At 37.7% G+C, this 16967-nt stretch overlaps 1 protein-coding gene across 2 annotated transcripts; it reads left to right on the forward strand.

Moving 5' to 3' along the window:
- Window positions 1–15011: 15011 nt before the first annotated feature.
- On the forward strand, window positions 15012–16313 carry RpL15 (ribosomal protein L15). Of its 2 annotated transcripts, none has more exons than XM_070214940.1 (3): window positions 15012–15036; window positions 15373–15699; window positions 15931–16313. In XM_070214940.1, the coding sequence occupies exons 2-3, from the start codon at window positions 15391–15393 to the stop codon at window positions 16234–16236; spliced, it is 615 nt and encodes a 204-aa protein (XP_070071041.1). In that variant the 5' UTR covers window positions 15012–15036; window positions 15373–15390; the 3' UTR covers window positions 16237–16313. The 2 variants fall into 2 exon arrangements, with proteins under 2 accessions (XP_070071041.1, XP_017014735.1); XM_017159246.3 differs by lacking the exon at window positions 15012–15036 and adding an exon at window positions 15293–15310.
- Window positions 16314–16967: the final 654 nt, after the last annotated feature.

Raw genomic sequence — 16967 nt, forward strand, 5'->3', positions numbered from 1 at the left:
ACGCTTAACATTACTTCCAATCTCTCGTATGCTTCCTCTTTAGAATTCATCTATATAGACCACTGCGTAGGAATTGACCAAATCCCCCAAGGCTTAGACTATGGCACGTTGAAAAACTGGTGAGACGTTCTTCAACCCGACTTAACATGAAGCTACTCAAGCTTTATGCTGACTCATGGTGAAACTATTAAGGTGGTCTCGTCGCGAGAACTGCCCTCTTTCGATGACGTTATTTGTGCCAGTCTCTATCTAGCTATCTCATTCTATCGCTTAACGTCCTCAGCAAAGCTGACGAGACCACCTTAAATAGTTTCACCATGTGCTGACTCCTCGGCATTTACGGATATCTTAGCTTTTACAGAAACTTGGCAGATAACAGAGAGAGCTGATGTGAACACCATTCCGCCTAAAATTACAACATCGCATTTAAGCAGCTGTGAGCAGAAGGTATGAGAGTCTTTTCCAATATGCAGTATTTTTGGATATATACAGGTTTTTCCATTGGCAAACGCGTTTGCAAACAGCTATTCTGCGGCATTGTCATTTGTGAGCTAAAAAAAACAAAAGATTAGGTTTTTGATGATTGTAATTGCAAACAGCATTTTCACAGCGAAAATATGTGTGAAAACGTTGTCGCAATGATGATAGCAATAACCATATCCCAAGCCTTGCTGAGTGTGCATTTATTGCTTAGGAGATTATGGCCATTTGTTTGTACAATGTACATTGTACATAAGTAAAATTTTCGTATGTATGCTAGAAAACAAACAATATTTTCATATGCACCATTGTATATCTTATTCCTTTTTGAGTTATAAACTAATGTAACGAGTAACGAATTCTCTTTCTTCTTTAAGTTCTGGTTCTTTTTTTGGACTCTAATAAATCGTCAATCCAAATATCCTCCAATACGATTTTGAGTACATTTTTTTTTCATTGCATTTCAAAAACCAACTAGACGCGTAATATTACAGATAAATATCGTACAGTATAGGGACTTTCCACAATACTCAATGGGCCGTAAGGTTTTGCCGTTCCGAAAATTTCCCAGTTAGTCCGCCACCCAATTTTGACGGACTTTGACAGGCTCTGTTATGGGATAGTTATAGACAAATGTGATATGTGAATGTGTTCCCATCGAGTTTCCATCCACATCCAATAACAGCTGACTTGTAGAGCAGTTGCTCAACTCAACATAAACAAAATGGGATTTTAACTCGGCAAAACTGTCGTAAAATTGCGTTCTCCTAATCTTATTGTAGAATAAGAAGAGGAAGAATACATAAAACAAATAAAGACGGGACACATAATGAAAATAAAGAAGCAATTAGAAGTGAAGCAAATGAGCTAAAATATTTGCAAGTGTTGGTAAATTAAGCAATTCCAGGCAGTTCAAATTTAAGAGATTATACTCACACCATATTTGAAAATTATCAATGTCTGATTGTAAGCCAAAACCAGACTCTATATTATTTTATGTCAAACAAAGCTTAACATCATCAGCGTACATTAGTACACGAGAATTTGTTATGATAGAGGGAATATCGTTAATAAACAAAGTAAACAGCAAAGGGCCCAGATGACTACCCTGGGGCACTCCAGATGTCACGTGGATCATTTTAGAAACAGCGTTCTTAAATATAACCCTCTGAGTCCCCCCATTCAAATAACTTGAAATCCAAGTTAAAAGATTGAATGACTTACGCTTGGCGTTGACAAAGTTATAAAACTGCTTCGGATCATTTGTAAATTCAAATTTATAACGATTTAAATACATGTAACAGAGAGTAGGCAAGCAGATCTACTGAAGGCACACTGGTTAACATCAGCAGAAGTCGTACAGCAGAGTAACAGCAGAAGAAGAATAAGAAGTAGAAGAAGAAGAGAAGTAGCAGCCGAACAGAGCAGTATCAGAAGAGAATCGAAGCAGCCGAACGTATCAGTAAAAAGCAGCAGCATTTATCCAGAGTTTAATAAAAGCCAATTGTTATATTTATTACCTGTGCACCGCGAAATAATATTAATAAATAATACTCAATAATATCTCACATTTGGGGGCTCAACCAGTCGCGAATTGCCAGTGAAAAGTGATAAAATGCTCAGTCCGCATGTCTCAGAAAGTATTGCCGATAAAGCGAGACAAAAAAACAGTTTGGTGCCGCATTCCTCAAAAGCCGCCAGCAGAGGAAACGAGACAACAACCAGGAGGAAAGAAGATCAGAAAAATAAAACGGTATTTGCAAGCAGACTACCGGTAAAGGTATTGCGCAACAGAATTATTATGAGAGATGACAAGGAACAACCAGATGAAAAAATGGAAAAATACGAGGGCCCAAGTGGATCAGGGACAGGTGGAAACAATCGCCGAAACGATACAAGCGTCTTAGAAGAAAACACACGGGCTCTCCAAGATTTGGTTCAACTTCTCACGTTCTCGCGCCGATGAAATTGACAAAAAAAAACAAGAAAGGAAGCTAGCTTCGGCCAGCCGAAGCTTATATACCCTTGCAGATCATTCCTATTAATTAACAAATCGCAAAAATGTTCAATTTTTTAATATTTCTCATTAATTTTCCGATCGTTCCTATGGCAGCTATATGATATAGTCGTCCGATTTTGATTAAATTAAAATTGAAATTCGGAAATATTTAAAAAGAGTCATATCCTAGAGTAGAAGATAATAAAATAAAAAGCAAAGAAGCTTGAATTTATTCCTATTACTTTTCCATTAATTTTCCGATCGTTCCTATGGCAGCTATATGATATAGTAGTCCGATTTTTTAAATAATTTATTCGAAATTCAAAAATATTTAAAAAATAACATCCCCAAAAGTAGAAGGTAATATTTCAAAAAACACCGAAGCTAGAATTTTTTAAAGTTTTTTTTCCGATTGTTCCTATGGGAGCTATAAGATATAGTTGTCCGATCCGGTCGGCTCCGACATATATACTACCTGCAATAGAAAGAAGACTTTTGCGAAAGTTTCGTCCCGATAGCTCAAAAACTGAGAGACTAGTTTGCGTAGAAACAGACAGACGGACAGACGGACAGACGGACAGACGGACGGACAGACGGACAAACGGACATGGCTAGATCGACTCGTCTTGTGATGCTGATCAAGAATATATATACTTTATGGGGTCGGAAACGTCTCCTTCACTGCGTTGCAAACTTCTGACTGAAATCATAATACCCTCTGCAAGGGTATAATGATACAAAGCTGGTAGTGGAAAATTTTGCCAAAATAATTCCTGAGTTTAGTGGAGAAAATATGTCAGTGGAGCAGTGGTTTAATAACTTCGAATTAAACGCCGAAGCATATGAGCTTAACGACAAACAAAAATAGGTACAATCTCGTACCAAAATGACATGTACAGCCGCTCTTTTTCTCGAGTCTACAGAAGTGTACGAGTACCGCCAGCTGCGTCACCAACTTATAACGGAATTCGAGTGCGATCGTTTATGCAGTGCCCAAATTTACAATCAGCTGTCTGTGCGAGTGAAAGCAAACAACGAAAGCTTCCACGAATACATGCTGCATATGAAACTGATTACAATTACACCTTGTAAGGATGCAGTTCTTACAAGTAGCTAAAAGAGAAATACGAAATCTACGAACGAACGCGTCAGATCGATGAGAATGTGATTGTGAAGAAGAAAGAATCACAGCCGATCGCAATGAAGCCCGAGCACAACAGCTATGTAGCACTGCTACAATTGTGGATCTCAAGAACATCTACGCAGGGATTGCCAAGCTGCATTAAAGTGTTTCCGCTGCAATCAGAATGGTCACATGTCGAAAAATTGCCCTGGTGCGGCTGCCGTAAACGTAGCATACGAGGAAAAACCCCTTAAGTCTCTCAAAATCAACAATGTGCAAGTCAAGGGGCTCATAAAATTAAAAATGTCCGTGTTTGAGAAAGTGGCAAGTGACGCACTCTTGCGGCCAAGCTCTGCAACTTTAAGAGGACTTGGAAACAATATCACACGCTCCGCTGGTCAATTTATGGCAGAAGTGGAGATCGACGGAATGTGTCTGGCACACAAGCTTCTTGTGGTGGCCAATCATGCCATCGGTTGCGATTTGCTGCTGGGATATGACTTTATATCCAAATTCACAATGAGGTCGACGCCGGAAGGATATCAGTTTTCTCCTCTGAATGAGGAGGAAACTGTGAACACGAATCAGTTAAGTATCTACAATGTGATTGAAGAAAATACTGATATAGATGTCCTCCCACAGTACAGATATACCGTCTATTCGATGATTGAAGAATTTTCCAAAAAGAAACAGACTGCTGTGTGCCCGATCACGCTGAAAATTTTACCGGATGAGAACATAACACCATTTCGACATGCTCCAAGACGAGTGGCTATTAGCGAAGCTGATGTAGTCAAGCTGCAGATTGATGTATGGCTGAACGCTGGAATAATACGGCGCTCATCTTCAAATTTCGCCAGCCGCACAGTCATTGTCAAGAAACAAGATGGGATCAACAGGGTCTGCGTGGACTATCGCCAGTTGAACAAGATGGTGCTTGAAAAACTGGAAAATGCAAAAATGTTCACCATAATGGACTTGGAAAATGGTTTCTTCCACGTTCCAGTCGAAGAAAGCAGCAAGAAGTATACAGCGTTCATAACGAAGGAGGCCCTTTTTGAATTCAATCGAGCGCCTTTCGGTTTTTGCAATTCGCCAGCAGTCTTCATCCGCTTCATTGGTCATGTGTTGCAAAACCTCATAAATGAAAACATCTTTACATGGACGACATTGTTATACACGCCGAAACTGCCGACGAATGCCTGGGAAAGCTAAAGAAGGTTTTAGATGCAGCAGCTGAATACGGGCTGAAGATGAAGTGGAAGAAATGTCGATTCCTGCAGTCCTCAATAACATTTTTGGGACATCAAGTTGGAGGAGGACAAATTAAGCCAGGACCGGAGAAAACCAAAGCCAAACCAAAGTCGTTTTTGAGGTTAACTGGCTTATTCCGTAAGTTTATAAAAAACTATTCACTGATCGCAAAACCATTAACGAATTTACTGCGAAAAGACGTTAAATTTAAAATGGGTCTGAACGAGCAGCAGGCGGTCACCATATTAAAGGAAGCACTGGTGAGCGAGTCGGTGCTAAGACTCTACCGAAGGGATGCAAAAACCGAGATACACACCGACGCGTCGAAGGATGGGTTCGCAGCTACGCTGTTACAGTGGCATGAAGGACAATTGCATCCGGTCTTATTCTGGAGCAAAAAAACCTCGGAGTCTGAAGCACGACAGCATAGCTATATACAAAAAGCCAAAGCTATTTTTCTCGCATGCAAGAAATTCCGTCAGTACATACTCGGTACCAACTTCAAGCTTGTAACTGATTGCGCCGCTTTTAAACAAACGTTAAGCAAGAAGGACGTTCCGCGAGAGGTAGCCCAATGGGTACTGTACCTGCAGGACTACAGTTTCGAGGTGGAGCACAGACCAGGAGAGCGACTGAAGCACGTGGATTGCCTGAGTCAATACCCAATTGATGTCATGATGATGATGTATCGTCGGAAGTCACAGCAAGAATCAAGAAAGCCCAGCAGGAGGATACGATGATTAAAGCAGTCTCCGAAATCCTAAAAAGTAAACCATATGACAACTTTAAATTAAAGGCTGGTCTGGTGTACAAGTTTGAGCAGTGAACGGATCTGTTAGCAATACCAAAATCGCTGGAGAGAGAGATAATAACAGAGGCACACAACGCAGGCCACTTTGCCGTACAAAAGACGATGCATGCCATACAGCAGAGTTTTTGGATCCCACATCTAGAAAGGAAGGTACAGCAGATCCTAGGAAACTGTATGAAATGTGTAATCTACAACAAGAAGATTGGCAAAAAAGAAGGATTTTTCAATCAAATCGACAAAAGATCAGAGCCGCTTCATACTATACACGTAGACCATCTGGAACCAATGGATGCTACTTCCAAGCACTACAAGTACATCTACGCGATGGTTGACAGTAGAGCTGACAAAAGATCGACTGAAGTCGACTACAAGTCGAAAGTATGCTTTGCGATTGTTCAGTCGATTTTCAGTCGACTACTATCGACTTTTTTTTGAATCAAGTACCGTTTGTAGCTCATTTCTATAGTTTAACTCTAATATTTCTTTATAAAATCAAAAGAATCTTTTGAAATTATTTTCATTTAAAATGGAGAAGTATTTAGCTGTTTCCAAAGAAAATGGTAAGTATAACTAAATTATTTAATCAGCATAATCTATTAATTTGGTTACGAGTAGACTCTCAAGAAAAAGGGAAACCGAGAGCTTCCGATGTTTGGAAGAGGTTCCAAAAAATCGACAAGACGACCGCAAAATGTCTTTTGTGCAACAAGCAATATAAGACCAGCAACAACACCTCAAACCTAAGGGATCATCTCAGAAGTAAGCTTGCTTACTGCGAAGATCAGTCTTTGCTTGAGCCGGAAATAAGCGAGAGTACTACACCCTCGCACTATGAGCAGGACTCTCCCCGGAAGATTGAAATTGACAACGCTGTGATGAACTTAATTGTATCAGACATGCATTCTTTTCGGATTGTAGAAGAAACCGGATTAAAAAAATTGGTGAGCATTTTGGACCCGAAATACAAATTGCCTAGCAGAACCGCCTTGCAAAACGTGTGTCCAATGACGTCATACGAAAAATACAAGGAACGTCTTCAAAATCTTTTTAAATGTGTAAATTACTGCTCAATAACGTCAGACGGTTGGACATCAAGGGCCAATGTTAATTACACAGGCCGACAAAATGTGACATAGGTAGATGTCCAGGCCTGCCACCATTTTATTTCGATAAATGAGGCTTTTCTAAGCATAAGTCGCCATTACGCCTATAGTCCATCAGCTCTGGTATTTGCGGTATCTTTAATTTAAGAAAATCACAAAATTTCTTCGGCTTTTGGGATATATCTTCAATAGTGGTCAACCAATTTTGGTAATCTTTTCGGAATTAAATGGTTACATGTCTCTTTTATACGGTCGTTTTGGAAAATTCAATCTAACTCAACCACAATAGGAGGTGGGCGCATTCAAAATTTTAAAGTCACAGCAAAGTTTAAAAATCTTCATTTGTGAACAGCGTTTAAAAATTAAATAAAAATATTTTCTTCTACGATGCATTTTTGATCCAAAGACACCTTATGTCCTTAATTTTTAGGACACTCATCAGGTTTTTGTGAATTGTTTTGGAATTTTTAAAATTGTTTTTCTTCCTTCCTTCACAGTGACGATTCACAAACAGTGCACAAACATTGGAGGGCACTTTTATAGGAGTTGCTGGAGCGTCTTGTTCACCGATTAAAATCATATGAAGAAAAAATGCCATTATCAAAAAAAGCTACTCTTTTAGATCCGCGCTTTAAAAAAGAAGGCTTCAAATCCTTATCGATCGGTGATGAAGCAGCAGCAGAGCTTAAACGTGAAGTGGAACTAATCGAAAAAGGAACGCTTGAGGTATCTTCTAGTAATTTGTCATCGCCTCAGTCAACATCTCTCTTAGGAAAACGTGATATATTTGGATTCCTTAAAAGTGCAGTACTTAAAAAATCCATACAAGTTGAGGAAGGGCACCCCTTAGAACAATATTTCAGGCAAATAAATATTTCTACAGCGAAGAATCCAATACAATATTGGGAGGTAATACTTGCCCATATTTTTGTAATAATAATTTATATTGTGAGTTTGCTCTTTTTGTAGATGTCGGAGTCAAAATATAAAACTTTGAAATGCTGCGCTAGGAAATATTTACATATCCCAGCAACCTCAACTGAATCTGAGCGAATGTTCAGCAAAGCGGGTTACATTGCTTCAGATCGAAGATCTGCGCTAAAGCCCAGAAATATTAACATGTTACTTTTTTTAAACAAGAACGAATGGGTCCTTACCCTTCAGTTCCAGATGTCACTTTTCCCTCAGTAATCACCAAAGGAAAGCCCGAGGACATGTCATTTGTACCTCATTACGAACCGAGGATGCCACATAGAGAAAATTGTATGGGAGTTCCGCTTTTTCCTTCAGTACAATTCAAAGGAAATTTTTTCGAAGTCCCCGGGGATATACCAAGGGCCTTATACGAAATTGTCCTTTGAGATGTCACCAACCGGTGACATGTCCCTTATGATTTCACGAGGGACATTCAGAACTTGTCCAATGGGTTGTCACTTAGGAAAATCCATCATCGTGTCACCTTGTGTCATAGGTGATTTCATGGATGACTTTTTAAAAATGTCATTAGCAATTTCATTTACAAAAAAAAATCTTTCCTTGCATTATATAAAATAAGAAACATACAAATTTATTTTTAATTTTTATTGGCTCTTTCGTTTTATAAATTGTATTTTGTGTTCAATTGTTTTACTTACATTTTCGTACAATTAATTATAAATAATACCCCTTGTTTTTTTTTGCTCTTAATATTAATGTAAGATCGCCGTCCTCATGAATTTGTCCTCATGAATTTTTTTAAATCAAGTAGAGATCGCAGCGAGATCCTAAGCATTTTTAGCGCTGGCCACGGGAAATGTGTGTATGTATGTACATTAGGGTGGACTTATTTTGTATGAAATTTCTAAGGCCATGCTCTCACGCCTCCATATATGGCTTTTTTGTATCCTTAATCGATAAAAGAAAGGAAAAGGAAAAAAAAATAAATAGTTTTAGTCGGTGCGCAACGGCTTTAAAGTTTATTACGCATTTTTCAGATTCATCTAGATGCCGTAGATTTGATTTTATACTTTGACAGTATTTTAAAAAGTATGTTAATCACTTTCCCGAGCAATTTAAAAAGGGATGAAGTCGGTGATAAAATTCAAATCGTTGGGAGACAATTACAACTTAAAAATAACAATAATAACGAAAATTCAATGACTTTTAGCTTTTAACTTATAACTATTACGGTCCCTGAAAAATAATAGTCAATATCGTTGTATCCTAAGCCAGCATTTCTTTGACGAAAATTTTTATTGGCGAACGCAAAAGTTAATCTTCAAAATTGTAAAATAGAATATTTATTTTTTTGTGAGTCAAAAAAAAAAATGGTGCGTCGGGGATCGAACTAGGTTCTTTTTGTTCGGAGACAGAAGCTCTACAGGCTAGGCTACGTCCAACTGTTAATATTCATGAAATAAATTTCTACTTGACTCTTTTATTCGAGCGAAACCAAAAAGTTAAAAAAATGGAATGGGGTAAATACCTAGTTTTACACTTAATTTTTAGCGAAACTTTAGGGCCTTGCCCACCGCTTAAACGATGATATAAAATTTTTCGGTTTTCGCATAAATTTTTTGGACACAGAAACCTACCATTCAAGATGCTAAGCTCAGTTGACCTTAAAAAGGTCCACCCTAATGTACATATTGCAAGAATTTTTCCACCCAGAAACAATGGCAAACGGGACAAAAACCTACCGGTTATTCTAATTAATATCAACTGCATATATGTAAATGAATTAAAATGCCACTTACCTAACTTTTAATGCATTTGGTAAACACTTGTACAATTTTTTAAATCGCCAATTACAAATTGTCTACGCACAAATTTAAGCACAGTCAAAAAATACAGCCAGTCATGATTTTGCTTTCCCGTTTTCTTTTGATTCATCGTCGCTTTTGCCGCGTGCCAATGCTTCTTTGTATACCCTTTCTATTGAGTAAAGATACAAATTTTAATATTTTATTATTTAAAAAATATTATCGACCAATTGGACTTTTGGAATATTATAAAATCAATTTAAACAATAAACTAAATTAGTTAAATGAATTTTTGAAGTAAACTCAATTTAAGTTTATAAAACGAAATTAATTTTTTTATTTCGGAATACAAAAAAGGGTCCTAAAATGAAAGGGCATACACATGCAATTTTACTGGCCAAATTTTGGTTGCTAACTGAACATAACTGTAAGGCGAAAAAGAGAATGACGGACCGGCCGAAATTTGTCACTGCTAGCGTCGAGTGCAGGCAAATTATAAGACAAGGAAAGAGAGCGCAATATATAAATATCAGCCTCTCTTTCTTTCATGTCGACGCTGCGCCGACTGCTCTGCTGACGTCGACAGCGGCCGAGCGTTTGGCCTAAGGAATTGTCACCGACATGGGACGCCAGAACTGAAGGGTAGTAATTAAAAATTTGACTTTTATGTATATTTAAATTTACATACAGACTGATGAACAAACAATACTATTTAAGGCTTTATTTATTATTTACTTGGAATAGAATTGATAAAAACCTTTCTTCTAATGTCAAATAACGACTAGTCGATAATATCGAAACAGTCGACTGAAATGCTGTCAAACTATGCTATCGATAGTTTTGCAGCTCTAGTTGACAGGTTTAGCAAGTTCGTATGGATGTATCTCACCAAAACAATAGGTGCAGACGAAGTCCTCAAGAAGTTACGGGAATGGTCAGACATCTTTGGTAATCCAGCTCGTATAGTAAGCGATCGCGGAGCAGCATTTACGTCGTCTAGCTTTGAGGTATTTGTGAAGGAAGAAAACATCGAACACTTTTGGAGCACCACAGGAGTTCCAAGAGGCAATGGACAAATAGAAAGTGTAAACCGATTTATCCTGAGCATTATTTCAAAGTTGTCGTCGGAGGAACCTGGAAGATGGTACAGGTTTGTACCTCGAGTTCAGATGGCTATCAATGGCACAGTTCATGAATCTACAAAGCGTTCTCCATTTGAGCTGCTGATCGGGATAAAAATAAAAATGGTTGATAACTTTGATGACGAAAGAGAGAAGATGCGACAAGAAACAAAAGATAATATTTGGGAGGCCCAGACAAAATATAAGGAGCAATTTGATAAAAAGCGAAAATGCGAGTACGTATACAAAGTTGGAGATCTCGTCGCCATCCGTAGAACGCAGTTCGTAGCTGGGAGAAAGATGGCTAGCGAATTCTTAGGTCCGTGCGAAATAACAGAAGTGAAACGAGGTGGACGCTATAATGTACGAAAAGCAGAAGACGTCGAGGGACCCAAAAATACAAGCACGAGCAATGATAACATGAAACTATGGAGTTTATCTGTACACAACGAGGAGGCATGGTCATCAGGGACTGATGACTAATCAGGATGACCGAATGTAACAGAGACTAAGCAAGCAGATCTACTGAAGGCACACGGGTTAACAGCAGCAGAAGTCGTACAGCAGAGTAACAACAGAAAAAGAATAAGAAGTAAAAGAAGAAGAGAAGTAGCAGCCGAACAGAGCAGTATCAGGAGAGAATCGAAGCAGCCGAACGTATCAGCAGAAAGCAGCAGAATTTATCCAGAGTTTAATAAAAGCCAATTGTTCGGGGGTGTCACAGATATCCATTCCAACCGAATTTCCCCCGAATAGCAAATCTCGGTGTCACAGACGTCATTTTTGACGGTTTCTAAATCCCCCGTATTTTGCCGGACGTTTTGATAAAATTACCCAACTTACAAATGTTTCCCAAAAATATAACTTTATTTAAGACAACTCGAATGAATTTTATGAACTACCTTCATACTATGATTTTTATACCTATTTCGGGTTATATTTAAAAATATGCTTTTTATAAAACCTCTCGAAAAAATTAGCTAAAAAAATCCGTCGGCAAACCGTCTACCTGGCAGTGTTACCAATTAGCTAGAACTTTAAAATACCAAATTTGTCCAAATTTCGAAGATAGTTATCGAAATGTTTTGTTAACGAATTATTTATTCAAAGGTACTTAGTATTGTAGTTAAAAATGAAACTTATTTCTGGTAAAAATTTCATGGTAAAAGAAGTTGTAGTTATTGAGAAATTAATAAAAACAGACCGCCTTTGCAAAAAGTTGGCCTCACTGTCGTGAAAAAATGTCCTATTTTTGCCAGGTAAAACGCTGGCTGTGAAGAAGAAGAAGACATGTAAGTAAAAAAGTACAACATTTTTGTTTATTATTAATTTAAACTAATAAGCTTTGCTAATTTTCAGGGGTAAACATAGGTTCCCAGCACAAGACACCATATTCTTCCGATTCATTCGCGATAGTATCGACATTGCCAAAGGATTTACTCAGGGCGGCCGCATTCTTGTGAAAGGACCTGGCCAATGAGTTAAATCTCCATGGTAGTCCATGTAAAACCGTTTGTAAGGATCTCCTCTGCGTCCTAGCCTCTCGCAGCTTATGCCTTCGCAAGTACTCTAGAGCAGACGGCATTTTGGTTCGCTTTTAAAATTCTTGCCAACTTAGAAATGAAAATAAACCAACGCAGTCGCGGCAAACCGCTGTTCAGGGCTGCAATATGTAGCCTGGCGGGTAATTCAAATTTTTAATTTTTTTCTTTTATTATGTACAACATGCGCTTTAAACATATATTCTTTTTGTAATTTTGCAAGAAAAACATATATTAAGTTTAAAACTTATTGGAAAATAGTCCAAATAAGTCAAATAAAATTCGATAATTATTGAATATTCGATATTTAGTGTATGCGTCCAGCCCTGGTCGTTTTTCGGTAAATTTTCCGAAAAAAGAAAATCTCTCGAATTCCTGTAACACCAACGGTTTTGGTCGGTTGGTTTCTAAACCAACCGTCCCCAAATCCGTCGACGGTTTCTGTGACACCCCTGATTATCTTTATATATTTTCGCGTCTCACACATTTTCTACTACAACACGATATGACGTATAAATTGCCAAAGTTGTCATCACCAAAAATAGTGAAATCTATACGTCGAAATTAGTATGCGACATTTTTATGGCGGTTTATTGCCTGATTTTTAGATGGTCAATACCTTTTGAAAATTTTAATTTAATTCTAATAACAAACAAGAAAGGAAGCTAGCTTCGGCCAGCCGAAGCTTATATACCCTTGCAGATAATTCCTATTAATCACAAATTTTCAGATCGTTCCCATGGCAGCTAGATGATTTAGTAGTTCGATATTGATAAAATTAAAATCGAAATTCGAAAACATTTGAAAAGAGTTATATCCTAGAGTAGAAGAGAATACGATAAAAACCAACGAAGCAATAATTTATTTCCTATTATATTCCCATTAATTTTCCGATCGTTCTTATGGCAGCTATATATAAATGTATTCGAAATTCAGAATTAGATAAAAAATGACATTTCCAAAAGTAGGAGGTTATAGGTTCAAAATCACCCAAGATATAATTTTTTTAAAATTTTGTTCCCCGACTATTCCTATGGGAGCTATATGATATAGTTGTCCGATCCGGCTCGATCCGACTTATATACTACCTGCAATAGATAGAAGACTTTTGGGAAAGTTTTAGCCCGATAGCTTTGAAACTGAGAGACTAGTTTGCGTAGAAACAGACGGACAGACGGACGGACAGACGGACAGTCAGACGGACATGGCTAGATCGACTCGTCTAGTCATGCTGATCAAGAATATATATACTTTATAGGGTCGGCTTCACAGCGTTGCAAACTTCTGACAGAAATCATAATTCCCTCTTCAAGGGTATAAAAATATTGCTATTATAAATATTTTTTATTTTTGTCCGAAACATTTTATGGTTTTCTTTATATTAAGGGTAAAAACAGCAAAAATCGAGATCATGTTATAGGGTCTTCCCACAGAGCTCCATCCACCATCCGTTCAACGGATGGTCCGTAAAGTTTTGCCGTACCGAAAATTTCCCAGTTAGTCCGCCATCTAATTTTGACGGACTTTGACGGGCTCTTTTATGCGATAGTTAGGCGATGTTTTCTCGGTGCAACTCTGAATTCTTCCTCTTGACTGTGAAAATTGGAACAATGACTGCGAGAACAAATCAAATCGATGGCGGGAAAAAATTTAATAATGCTTCAGCTCATTGTTTTTTGGCTATTGTTGAAGTATTTATAGTTAGTTATGAGCGGAAAAGCATTTGCAAACAGGTTGCTATGAGTGAGCCAAAATGTAAGCTGTTCTGCGTACGAAAACATTCATGTTTGCATGGAAGTCTCAAAATATTTTCTGCACTTCATAAATAATAACTAATATTAATTAAAAGTGTACTATGTACTCCTATAAAGTTTCAATTTTGCTATAAATTACCGAAACAGCACAAATTTAGTTTAGCCATATTAATATAAGCTAGACAGAGTCGTAGTAAGAGCGGAGAGTGGGGTACGGGAGATTAGGTTCTCCCCCAGTCAGCAATATGTATGCATAGTCGTTGTAGAATATGTTATAAACGTTCAGATATGTTTGCAACGCAGTGAAGGAGACGTTTCCGACCACATAAAGTATATATATTCTTGATCAGCACCAATAGCCGAGTCTAGCCATGTCCGTCTGTCTGTCTGTCCGTTTCTATGCGAACTAGTATCTCAGTTTTAAAGCTGTCGCGATGAAACTTTCCCGAAAGTCAATGAAAGAAAATTCATTGTAACTTTGTAGGAAGTAGGCGTTTTGATTCTTGACTACTTAAAACCAAAATTAAAATAGAAACGCTGAATCTGGAATCCCTGGAACTGCACCGAGTGAGCATTGCTTTATCTGCAAGGGTATATAAGCTTCGGCTGGCCGAAGTTAACTTCCTTTCTTGTTTTAAACTATTTTCTTAATCCATTTATTGTATTATTCAACAAAAAAATTAGGAGAACGCAATTTTACGACAGTTTTCCCGAGTTGAAATCCCCCTTCGTTAATGTTGAGCTGAGCAACTGCTCTTCAGTCAGCTGTTATTGGATGGTAGATGGTAAATGGTGGATGGAGTTCTGTGGGAACACGAGTTTCACATTCGTAAAAAATCCCAACCGTTTTACACGGATGGACTCTATGGGAAGAGGCTATAAGCTGTTATTGGAAAGTCATAATTTCCAACACTTACTAATGGAAGAGGTCAAAAATTCCAACTGTGGACTCAGTGGGAAGAGACTCTTAACTGTAAATATGTGCAATTCCACTGGTTCATCTGTTAAGTTAAAAGCAACCAATGTGCTTGTAATTTCCAGTGCAACCCTGTGCAATTATGCTTGGTCTGCCCAATTGCTAGCTTCCGTCTTTTGGATTTTACCGTCTTGTAAGTTGGTCGTTCAGCTCTGTCTAATTTTCCGGTACCTTTTTTTTTTTTTTTTTTGTAACGTGGAGGACTTTTAATATAAATTAGGAAGTTTTTATTTTCTTATTTCGTTGTGTGATAATATTTTTCATGCACCACTCCTTGTGCTGATTGTGGATTTCTGATTTTTATGCACACCTCCGTACACATGTTGCGATTTCAAACATATGTACATACGTATAATAATTGTCTGTATTGTAGATAAAAAATGTGCTATTTCGGATTCACCTTAATTGTACTGTTGTTGATAGACCGATGATGTGACAGTTATTAAATAACGAATGAATTTGTTACTAGGTCTATTAATTTGCCGAGATGGGGGCCTATCGGTACATGCAGGAACTCTATAGGAAGAAGCAGAGTGATGTGATGCGATACTTGCTGCGTATTCGAGTTTGGCAATACCGTCAATTAACTAAACTGCATCGATCACCCAGACCTACTCGTCCTGATAAGGCAAGACGTTTGGGGTACCGTGCAAAGCAAGGATTTGTGATTTATAGGATCCGTGTTCGCCGTGGTGGCCGCAAGCGTCCAGTGCCCAAAGGTTGCACATATGGCAAGCCGAAGAGTCATGGTGTAAATCAACTAAAGCCGTATCGAGGATTGCAATCTATTGCAGAGGTAAAACAAAAGTTATTTTAGGCATAGTACCAACTTCAATCAATAATCATTGCAAGCAAAGCCATTTTCATTGGAGTTGGTACTCATAAATATTAAACACAAACCTTGATGACAACACTTAAACATGAAAATTATGTTGACTATTTAACTTCCTTAGATGTCTGACATTTCTTAATTCAAGGATGAGACTCATATTAAAATATAATTATAACGATTTCAAATTTATTCTAGGAACGCGTTGGACGTAGACTTGGTGGCTTGAGAGTTTTGAACTCGTATTGGATTGCTCAAGATGCTTCATACAAATATTTTGAGGTAATCTTGATTGACACTCATCACAGTGCTATTCGCCGTGATCCTAAAATCAACTGGATCTGCAAGCATGTCCACAAGCATCGTGAATTGCGTGGTCTTACCTCAGCCGGGAAAAGTTCCCGTGGTATTGGCAAGGGATATAGATATTCCCAGACTATTGGTGGATCTAGGCGTGCTGCCTGGAAGCGCAAGAACCGTGAACACATGCACCGAAAGCGATAATTTGTAAAGCTTATTTATTATCGGCTAAATAAAGCATTTCGTGCATTGTAATTACATTGGCACGTTAACGACGCATATATATATGTTATTTATGTATTTAACCATTGTCTGTTTGAAACTCACTGGTCGCCTTAGACCAAAATGGATAGAACTAAGTTCGCACTAGCTTAGAACAGGGATTATAAGTAAGTAACAGCTAAAATACACTAGTTTACCAAATAATTTTTTGCAGTGCTTAACAGCAATTTATGGCAAATTCTGTTAGTGTTAGAGCCCTAGATCTCGAAAATACCAGTAATTTTTTTTCGATGACACAGTTTTTTTTTTAAGATTTTCTGAAGTTTAAAATGTTAAATTTCGGACTTTTTTCGAATTTTTTATATCTTGGCTCAAGGCACAGTTTTCTTCTAAAGATTTCCTAAAGCTCAAAATCTTCAATTTCTGACTTCTCGAATTTCTTCCTATATCTCGGCACATATCCAGCCAATTAAACCAGTTTTTGTTTCAATTTAAAGGCAATAGATCAGAGCTTAACTTTGTCACACAGATCAATATAATTGGATAAGTAATTGCAGCGCAGCAGCTTGACAAAGATGAAAAATGTGTTTTTTGGTCCACTGTAGATAGGCTGTATGTATCGTAAAAACTCAAAATAAATCCGTTGAAATATCATATTGGGTACAAACTTAAAGTTTACATCCTATCAAATAAAACAAGACGAGTATGGCCCA

Source organism: Drosophila takahashii, chromosome 3L, assembly GCF_030179915.1.
Source record: "Drosophila takahashii strain IR98-3 E-12201 chromosome 3L, DtakHiC1v2, whole genome shotgun sequence".
In the NCBI taxonomy this organism is placed as follows: Eukaryota; Metazoa; Arthropoda; class Insecta; order Diptera; family Drosophilidae; genus Drosophila; species Drosophila takahashii.

Coding starts and splice junctions, on each gene's coding strand:
- RpL15 (XM_070214940.1), top strand. CDS start 15,391: ATGGGGGCCTATCGGTACATGCAGGAACTCTATAGGAAGAAGCAGAGT. Junction 15,700..15,930: donor GATTGCAATCTATTGCAGAG/GTAAAACAAAAG, acceptor AATTTATTCTAG/GAACGCGTTGGACGTAGACT.